Raw genomic sequence first — 11,054 nt, forward strand, 5'->3', positions numbered from 1 at the left:
GCCCTAACACGCACCAGTCCCCGAGGCAAAATGATTAGATCTTTAATTCTGTTGCTTTGCCCATTATGAAGGGTGCAACAATGAAGATATAAATCTCAGCATGAGCCTGACCATCTGGCTCAAGAAACAAGGCGCTTTTTGTACATTTTTATTTCTTTCTTTTTTTTAATTATTATTATTTAATGGAAGAAGAAAGTGGGCAGTCATTCCCCTGAGAATTAACTCTGTAGGGAAAGGGTGGTTTGGCAGGACAAGCCAGCAGGAGGGGGTGGGTGGGGTGGGGGTTGGGTATAGGGGGTGGTACAAGATACAACAGAATGCCCGGGTACATTTCCAAGTGTTAAATCGTGAACACAGGCTGAGGGATCATGTGATGACGGATGGTAATGCACTCCTACAGGAACATGAATTAGTCATGAATCAGTTGATAAGTGAACAGGGTCACAAATCCCTCTTTCAGATCCTCACCACTGCTCTGCTGTAAACAAGAAGATGCCTGTATGTCTCTGACACTGTGTGATGAGGGAGGGAGAGCATATTTCCACTTAGAAAATAAAAGTAGTCGGCAGGAGAGACAAATGGAAAAGAAGAGAGTCTGCTGTGGTTTAATGATAATTCAGAGTGAGGAGAGACCGTCTGGCCCTCGCACACTTTTCTTTTTTTTTTTAAATTCTGGCCAACTCTGAAGTCACTTTAAAAAGTTCACATTTTGTGTATTGTAAATGATGCAGACATAACATGATAAACGGTTGCCTCGTTGGTGGTGATGCAGCGAGAAGAGACAGATGGAGAAAGCGTTAGTCATGAGGTGACAGCAGCAAGCTCCCACATCACTTATTACTCATGAACAGATCAGCAGATTTGTGAGCAAATCCTCATGCAGATGGTCCAGTTATATGTATGCACTAAATCTGCACATCTTAGTCTATAATCTGGTACAAAAAGCCATTTAGTGTGATTGTTAGTAAAAATAACAAGAAATGGCAAAATATCAACACGAACATTTAATCTCAAGCTACAATGTGATTTATTTTTCAGTTTACATCCTCAACATGAAACACATCAACAACAATCGCGACCAGTTTACTGAAGTGTGAATGGTCCTATGACACAGTGAAACTATACAAACCTGGCAGGGGATCCAGCACTTGCTGCTGGTACTGAAAGGGCTCTTGTCTCATGTGATCCCGGTTTGAAAAGTTCCCGTCATCGATATGCAGAGAGTGTCCCACAGTCTCAGTGAACTCTGCAGCCGCCTCGCCGCTCTCACACAAACTCAGCGCAGATATCAGACAGATCAACAGGCGCATGACTTTACACGAGATGCTGATCGGTCACAGGTCTCATCCACAACTTCTACAAGAACAGAGATGCTCGGTCCACCGCCATCCGAACTACTTTCCTGTCAGCCACTCTTCAAACAGCGCAGATAACTCCTCCCCTTTAAGCTGTTTGGTGAGGCCCATAGAGACCTATCTATCTATCTATCTATCTATCTATCTATCTATCTATCTATCTATCTATCTATCTATCTATCTATCTATCTGTCTGCCTGTATGTATATCATATATATATATATATATATATATAGATAGATACACTATTATGATTATTACCATTTGCTGTGTTCTTCATGGTATATCTTTCCCTTTTTTGAAAGAAAATAAAATAACTTGTACACACAAAAATGACTTGATAGGAATGAGGTTTAGGTAAAGTACCTCCAAATTGTAGTACTTACATCCAATACTTGAGTAAATTTATATTTCTGCTGTCGCTTGTGAACAATACTCCTAGAATCAGCTGATTCTCTTATAGCAGGGCTCATACATATGATTTAACTGTACACAGAATGGAGTTTATTATGCAAATACATTTGCATCAACTTATTTCTGCCACTAGATGGGGATAATATAATATCAGTTCACCAACAGAAACACTTAACTTCAGCTTGCCATTATTAATTCCATTAAGGTGTTCACATAACTGACGAGTGATAAGAGCTGGCATTTAAACGTACGTCTCTCCTTGAGGAATATGACATTAGCCTGTTCTCGTCCGATAAAGACATGGTGATGGTGATATCAGGAGTTGCAGCAGTGGCAGTCATAGTAGTGGTGGGAGTGTAGTCATACTATCAGTAGCAGTATAGCAGCAGGGACGGTGACAGCAGGTATTGTAGGAAGTTGTGAGAATGGTATTGCAGTTTTTTAGTAAGATTTTTATAGGTACATTTATTTAAAAATTATTTCTACATTTGTGGGACTCTCCAGGTCTAATAAATGCATCCATTAAACATTAATTGTGCCTCAGGTCTCTGTAGAAAAAATTCTCTTTCTATATTAACTTTTGTGGGAAATATATTTTCTCAGTCAGGACTTTTTTTGTTCTCTCTGTAGTTTGAAAAATAATTAGAAAATAGAGGAATTCTGAACAGAGAATGGACAAATGTACAATGAAATAAACAAATAAACATTGCTATCCTTGCACCACCTTCCTCTACACCCTGGTCATAATCACTACATAAACTGTCGGAGTTATGAACACTCATGAACACATTCTTCCAACAAATATTCCCTAACTGTGTTTTGATGATGGCGATGGTGAGCGCTGTGCTGTCCATCATTTCTTCAGAAATTTCATCAAACCGTTCAGTGCTGACCCCTGATCTGGCATCTGCATTCATTAGCTTTTCCCATTAATACATTCCGGTTTTTCCTTTAATTTATTCCGGTTTCTCCTTTCATTTGTTGCCTGTCTGTAAATATATTGATTCTTTTGCGTCAGGCGGTAAAACTGTATTAAGCAGTTACATCATAGGCGGGATAACCAGGTGGATATTGATCACATTCCTTCCTACTGACAGAAACTGCAAATATAATTGACCTCTTTGGTTTGGCATGAGTCACAATCACAAGCAACATGTGTGGTGAATGTCTCTGCTCTGGTCAGCCATGTATGTACAGCAGTCGGTTCCTCCTACTGATAAAAAAAAAATCTTGAAATCAAAGTAGTTCACAGTTTTATTCCAAAGTAAACTATGAGTAAAGACAAGCTCTATTTATCTTCATTAGACCTAAAACATTTTCCTCTCAGCCAATAATCTATAAATAAACATAAACGTTTTCCGGAGATAGGTGTTATACCCTGCTTCACTTTATTATATCTCTGAAGTCGCGCCTGAGGGTTGGCTTCCTCAGTGATATCTGCCCGCGGAGCTTTCTGTCACCAAAAGCATGAGTGAATCCTTCCTGGCTTCTTCCCCATCATAGCTCTTCTGTGACAGGGCCTCAGAGAGGCAGTGAGCTGACACATTTGTCCTCCCAGCTCTATTCCCCTCTGACAAAGTATAAATCGGAGTCTAAACACACATGCAGGGGGATTGATGACAGCCTGCGTCTCCAAGATCAATTTGCCACAAATTAGATGTAGTAATGGTTCATTTCTCCACATAAATAGCTGCATCTACAGGGACTATTTTGGAAATCTGCTCGCCTTTACTCAGGAAATCTGTGCTTGCTTTCTGCTTCATCCCTGGCTTTCTTCTATTAATTTTATAAGCACAGAGATAGAGTTTCTCATTGTATTTCTGCACACAATGAGAATATTCTGTAGCATCATGTTGAAATGTTTAGTTTTTTTTCCCCTCTGGTCACCTTGCACAGCTTTTCCATTTATATAAATCTGTGTTAATCAAACAAAAATTAACGTCTGTTAAATAACAGTTTGCTCTGTCATTAACAGACCCGAATGCTGAAAAATGTTGGGATGACAGCAAATGAATTTAATGGTAATCAATATCAACGTATTGTTTAACAGTGCCTTCGAGCTTAAATAAAACAACACTCGATAGAGTTCAGGTCTGTGCCGTGTTTTGTCTAATGGTGTCTTTCAATGGGAAAGGTCATAAGCTCACTGAAATCAATATTTTCCTCCTCTTACATAAAAGCGAGCGCAATGATTCATGCAAACTGAGCCATTAATGATCAAAGACTGTGGGCCAGAGCTTAACAGATTGATGAAAAGACAGATGCCGGATGAAATATCATATTTTGTTGACATGAAACTATCGGCATCAGCATCAGTTTTCAAAGCCACATAAAGGTTAAACTTAATTTGGTGTTATAAAATCCGTGCAGGTAATGAAACGCTGCACTGATGCCTTGTTTGGCAAAAACTTCCTACAAGGTCAGCTGACTTTATAACTTTATGTGCATTCATTTCTCAGCTTTTAATGACATTACAAATATACGTCTTAAAACACCTTCCGACTACCACTGTTAATTGGATGGATTAAATGTGAGGCTTTGCAGCTGTGCTCTCTTTCAAAATACCAGCGACGGACCAGAGGCAACAAACTGACGTGAGCGTGTAAGACAGGAAACATGACAAAGTGATAGACAATGTCACACGGTGAGCGAGCCCTTGCCTAGAGAGACAGGTGCATGACTTGCAATTAATAATGATGACATCAGCAAGGCGCTTCTCTGAGGAACAATGCCATGGAATATGTTTGGGAGATAATAGAGACTTCAGAAAAGTTGCAAAAGTCAGGAAGAAAGCTGTCTGTTGTGTTACCTCATGTGGGGGAGAAATTGCAGAACATTACATCAGGACTCTGTTAACCGGCACTGGCGCTATTTCAGAATTCAGATGCTTCCTACATTACCTGACATGAGTTTTCGGAGCTACTTGAGTGCGAGCGGGGTGACCTGATAGCTGAATGGTTAGGGTGCGTACCACATGGGCTCAATGGGCCATGAGCAGCTAGTCCCTGGTTAGACTTCCAGCCGGCCGGACTATTTGCTGAATGTCATTCCTCTCCTCTCTCCCTGCATATCCTGTCTGTCTCCACTATGCTATCCAATAAAGGCTCAAAAGGGCAAATGGAAAATAACTGCTAGCCAAGGGATTTTATTTAGTCAAAGTAAAAAGTAAGAAGCCTTATACTAAAGCTGAGGATGCACCTTGCTACAGCTTTTGCAATTCTTGTGGCTTCAAATGAAAGGCATACAGAGGACAGGGATATTGGAGAGTATATTAAACAATGGCAGAGGATGAATCATACTGAGTTTGTTGACCTGCTGACCTTTCATCTAGCACCTCTATCAGGACAAAGTCTTGAATAATTCAGTGATATCTTCACATCTCCTTCCTGCACACAATACATCCTGGTGACTTTGTTGACCCTGTGATTTTTGTCTCCTGCTCCACCAGCAGGTGGAGATGAAACGTCTCTTCACCTGCTACTTTGTGCTTGATGCTATTTAATGAACATAAGCATGCTTAGTGAGTAAGCTGGGGACCATCAGCATGATAATATTGTCATTGTTAGCATGTAAGCATGCTAACAAAGCATAACTGTGCCTTATTGGTAGAAATGGATAGTAGAAATGGGAATGTTCAGTACTCAGGTTCATTGGACAGCTCAAGACCATGACTGCAGAGCTGCTCATGTGAGTTTTATATCTACATTTTTGTGCATTGAGAAGCCATGATAGGCAAAGCTATTTTCTAGAAATTGTGTTTATATACAACAAATTAGGAACTGCAAATATGTTTGAAGTGTAATGCATGCAAGATTACATGTATAATATATATAAAGTATACATACATAATGAGGATATGTTGGTAATTAACATCTCAAAAATCACAAAAATGTTGACTCTGAACTTACCAGTAAAATGTTCACTGGCAACATATTTCATCTGTTTTCTAGAAAAACAAACTTCCAAAACAATATCACTCATAGTGACTACAGCTTTATTAAACTTTTTCAGGCACTGGTAGCTGGTAGGGTGACCACCCATCCCAGTTTTCCCAGGATGCAACTGTCCTTAACAATTAATATTCTCTCCTGGGACACGAATTGTCCTGGTTATTGTGAAAATACATGTTTAATTTAGAATGTCATTGTTTCAAATGAAACCTCATTTGTTTCCTTCTACTGCTTTTCTGTTTTCTTCCCGGCTATGTCCGATCCTGTGTCCATAAACGCGTGAAAACAGGTAAAAACCTATTTACTTTATTTTGTCGGTGTGATGAAATGGACGAGGAGGAGCCCCATCAAAGGTGGCAACCCTAGTAGCTAGAGATGGCAAAGTGAAGCTTTAACCAGTGAAGCTTTCAACACAGATGTCTGTGATGCAAAATGTTTTACAACTGACCGACACCTGAATCTCCATCAAGCAAAAAATGAATGAATTGATAGATGAACACTGTATGTGAATGAATTAATGAATGAATAAATTGATACATAAATAACATGAACCAATGTGCTCGTGTTGCCTAAATCTAACCACAGCTCAGGAGTCTGGATGTGACTGCTGGATGCTGGAGTCACAGTCCTGCACTTTGTGTGACCCACCATACGCCCTACACATCTTCCACCACTGAGTGCAGCCTGGTAATAAATGTAACACTTCATGCACTCAAAAAACGTTGAGCATAATCCTGCTTAATTACATGTCAGCACAATTTCGTAGCATATTAACAGAGAAACAGGGCTGTTGTGGCCACGTCCTCGACCATGAACTGCAGTGTCCCTGGTTCTCGTCTGGCTGGGGATAATTGTTCTTCTCTCTTTCTCTTTCTCCTGCATTTCCAAACAGCTCTCTGCTGACACTCTACTGAGGGTATAAAATACCCAAGAATAAAAGAGATACTACACACTGACAACATGTCAGAATGAGTTAGCTTAAGTGACAGAGTTTGGCTGACATGAGGCGTCCATGTTTGTTTGTTTTTCTCACACTTCCATATTATTAAGGACCGGATCGGACATATCAGAGAGAAGTCTGAGTGTCCAAGTCATATTTATGACTCGGATGTCGACATGAAAACGATTTATAAGTCAGAACCTATTAATTGTAATTATGTTAACTGTGATATGAGGATGAGCACAGCTTCGTAGATATGTTAGCTTAGCTGGAGACTCTTCTCTCACCTTATTTTTATTCTGTTTGTGCCAGACCCACATCAGTTTGAAATTATTGATCTGTAAAAAAAAAATCAATTTCTTGGGTAGAGTTGGTGAAATGTGGCGATGGCCACATGGATGCTCTAAGTGTCTGTAACTTGACTATGTGAAAAACGGAGCTCCTCCAGCAATAACCATCATCACTTCCTGTTCTGAGTGACTTTTTAAACCAGTGGGAGGCTGACGTGAGGGAAGTCAGCTTCAGGTGGGAGGGTAAGACAGGGATTGAAGCATCCTTCTCCTCCTACTTAATCTCCGGGTTGATTTACTGATCAAGCCCAGAATTGATTTTTGCATTTTGGTTGAGTAACATTCTGCACGGTGGGCGCAGTGCGATGCCAGCCAGGTTAATTGAGGTAATGTATGGTGATTGTGCTGAATTTAAACAACAGAGGCCAGACTGGATGTTTCTACCCTGAGGAACATCAACAATTCTGTGCACAAACTTCATTACAGATACTCAGCATCCCTTCCTACATTAACTTCACTGCAGCCCTCAGAAGTGGGCAAATTTGCACAGGGCTTCAGAGGAAGCTTTGTGTATTAAGATTTACCCATCCTGAGGCATGAAACCCATCCCCAATAGGCCTTTGCTGATTAAAATGCTTGTTGATCGTTTGTTAAACAACTTTTTCTTTTTTTTTTCTCACAAGAGGTGAATGTTAAATCTTTTTTCACACTTTTTGTTCTCTGTAATTAACGGCATTCTGAGATTAAGGGGGGAATATGAGGACGGGGAGAATAGGGAGTTAATTGGTGTCATTTATCCTTACTATGGCTCTGCCGCTGCTCCACCAGTCCACTTACAGCAGCACTAACACTGACCCCCTGTTCAGCAACCAAAATAACAGGGTTTATAGCAGATATGTTTTCTGAATGACTGATAGAGTTGGAGCATCGGTCGTAATGCTCCTCACTGGTATGATACTGCAACGAGTTATCAGAGCTGACATCCTGAGAGCAGCGTGCAGAATGTCATCCAATTGCATTATAAGGACAGCTGTCGCATTTCCATAAAGCCTTTGAGAGGAAGCCCACGGCCTGTTTCCCCACATATTGTATTTTATCAAGACCTGATCCAGTTTTCAAAAACATATTACTTCTGCCAAGCCAGTTGTTTTCACTGGTGTCTCTTTGAATGTTGGTCTGTCAGTTTACGGCCATCATAAAACAGAAAAAAAGAACTGCTTGACATTTACTGCTCAAAGTAAGATACTCTCTGAGAGCCCTTTCTAGAAATTGCACTGTCTATTGAGGAAGCCCATACTTTTGTAAAGAAAAATACAGAATGTTATAAACCTTAGCTTATAAAAGAAGTGCAATTATCTTAGCACTTTCTCCACACTCACACGAGTATACACGTTCTCATGTTTGACAGATCTAACAACATCTTCAGTAACACTGGCTGCGATTGACTCCAAATTCAATAAAGGGTAAGCATTCGCCTTAACTCTGACAGTATCCAGGACTGGCTTCTGCACAGTGGGGAAATATTACACAGTGGATTTGCTAGTCATGAAAAACATTACATTTCAAGAGAATCTAATAAAGGTTTTTCAAAACCATATATTTGATTCCCATTTCCATCCTTAGATAACTTCTGTTACAGGCACTTTTTGCCAAGTCATAACAGCAGCTTGTGCTATTAGTTTCACACACAAATGGCTGGGTTAAAAAAAAAAAGTAGCAATATTAGTAATAATACTAACAGTATATAAATAAAACACAAGACAATCTCTCTGATATTTTTAACACTGTAATGTCAAAGGGTTGCTGGTACTGCCGATCCTGCTGAGAATTAACAGTCGAGGCTGGTGCTTCATTTGGAGCTTTTAGCTCATTTTTGCAGCTCTCTGCTCCTTGTGGTTGATGCCTCTCACCAACTGTTACATAAATCCACGGGCAGCCTCCCAGCACATAAACTCACACAAGCGCAACTCCATACCACATAAGTGCCCACTTAAAGTTGCCAAATGGCAGAGAGCTGTGGCAAAAGTTTGGGAAGCTCACACAAGCTAATTGTATACTACCTGAGTGCCGAGTGAAAGTTTGACTGATGAGACGAAAACATGCAGAAGGTAAATGAAAGCCTGGAGCTGCTGTGCCAATTTAGGACTAAAACACCACTTAATATTCAACACATGTCTCCTAGAGATTATATAGAACTAAACTGCAACAGCAAATACGCTTTGTAAGAAACATAATCTCTGACTGGATTATGCTCAGAGGCAACATTTTTTTTTTTTTTTTGAATGAAGTGCTATTTATGAAGTGTTACTTTATTCAGGAGGTTGTGGGGGACTGTCACACAACAGACCGAGGTTCACTTTGGTTAAGGTCAGGGAGAGATTGTTTGGTTTAATGTAAATAAAGCCATTGTGTCTGATGTCACTGTGAACTTTTTCTGTACTAAACCAGACCACAATCTTTCCCTATCCTTAACGAGCAAAGTGCTGTGACCTGATTAAACTGACTTTTCCCTGACTTAGCACAACCAAGAGCCCAAGTTGGGTTCTGGATTAGTCTGTATTAGTCCTATGATAAATTGGATAGGATCCAGCCCTACTTGACCCTGTGCAGGATAAGTGGTTTAAAGGATGGATAGATGCAGTATTTGGAAATCACTTTTACATCCATCATTTCTTAGCCTCCATTAAAAAATAGCGTCCTGCTCTACAGTCCTGCTCAGCAGCTTCTCAGGACCTTTAGCAGAGTCTGAAGCCTATGAGAGATTTTAAGTGATGCCCGGCTGCTCTGTGCACACGCCATGGTCATGCCACAGAGGTTACAAGTGCAGCACTATGGATGTGAACCCTCACCGGCTTCCCACATACACTTGAAACACTTGAAATGCACACGAGTACTCATATGAGTTTTCATTAAGTTCCACCATCAGATTGGACTTCATATGCATAACAATTGTTATTTTTAAATTGTCCTCCTGTAAAAAAAAAAAAAAAAAGGCCATAGATCGTTTGTGTAGCAGGCAATTATGACCCATAGTTACATTTTGTTGGTAGGCGACATCCAGTGGCCGTAGTAATTATGACAGGAGCAAAGGGAAAAGTGCTGTGACGTAGTATATTCCCATGTGAAAGAAGCTATTTATGTTCTTTCTATTATCAATGACCGTTCGACAAAGTTAACCACGTTGTTATTATTGTAACCATGACAACAAAGATCGTATAATGTTAAGGAAGTACTTATTTTCAACTAAAATCAAGATCTTTTCCTGAACCTAACCATGACCGTTATAGTAACCATGGCAAGGAGGTAGGTACGCCGCTGTCAGTGCAGTCTGTGTCTTTATTATTGTAACTTTTGTGGCATTTGTTAATGATGTTTGGTGGTACATTATATATTTATATACATGTTTTACAAGTTACACTTAGAAGCCTGTTTTACGGACCAATAGGAAACAGGTTTGGTTTACAGTGCATGATGCGATGGCTGTAAGGGCAACGGGCAATGTGTGGCGGTCGTAGAATGGTTCAGGTTAATAAAAGGGAACATTATTAAAAACATGACAACCTTCACAAACAATGCCTGCCACTGTAGGGGGTGCTATTTCAGGAGACACTCCTATAGGTCGTATCAGAGGGTTGACAAAAACGACCTACATGGTTGTTCAGGTTGGAGGACTGGTGGGTTATTTTACATGAGTTGATGGTGAATAAACTAAATATTCAATGATTAGAAACAATCCCAGCTACTAATAGAACATGGCAGATAGGGAAGCTGGAAGAAGACTGTTATGAAAACAGACATTCTCTACAGGCAATTGACTATAGATTTCCCTGTGATATTGCAATAATCCACAATAAAGCTGCACCGTAACTGTCAGAACGTTATTCAGTGGTTCGTGTCCACATTACCCACACCTATGTAGGTGCTGCTCTTCTTCTTGTTCATCCCTTTCTTTACTGTATTCAGTCTCTCCCACGTTCCCTGTGTGATTTGGCATAGGCATGAGGAAGATGAAGATGCTATCATACTAAAATGATATGTTTCCAAGAGACATATTTCGCATTCTTGAGGCTACAACAGCTTTAACATCAGCATGATGCTCATTCCA

At 40.1% G+C, this 11,054-nt stretch overlaps 1 protein-coding gene across 1 annotated transcript in view; it reads right to left on the minus strand.

The window, feature by feature from the left end:
- Nucleotides 1-1,378, minus strand: part of LOC111667425 (protein FAM171B-like) — a 9,791-nt gene extending 8,413 nt beyond the window's left edge. The window contains exon 1 of the mRNA XM_023423090.2: nucleotides 1,130-1,378. Coding sequence (XP_023278858.1) covers nucleotides 1,130-1,310 — 181 coding nt within the window. The 5' untranslated portion in view covers nucleotides 1,311-1,378. The remainder of the gene's footprint in view (nucleotides 1-1,129) is intronic.
- Nucleotides 1,379-11,054: the final 9,676 nt, after the last annotated feature.

This window comes from Seriola lalandi, unplaced genomic scaffold (assembly GCF_002814215.2).
Source record: "Seriola lalandi dorsalis isolate HSWRI2012SDOR001 ecotype SW California unplaced genomic scaffold, Sedor1 jcf7180002054689, whole genome shotgun sequence".
In the NCBI taxonomy this organism is placed as follows: domain Eukaryota; kingdom Metazoa; phylum Chordata; class Actinopteri; order Carangiformes; family Carangidae; genus Seriola; species Seriola lalandi.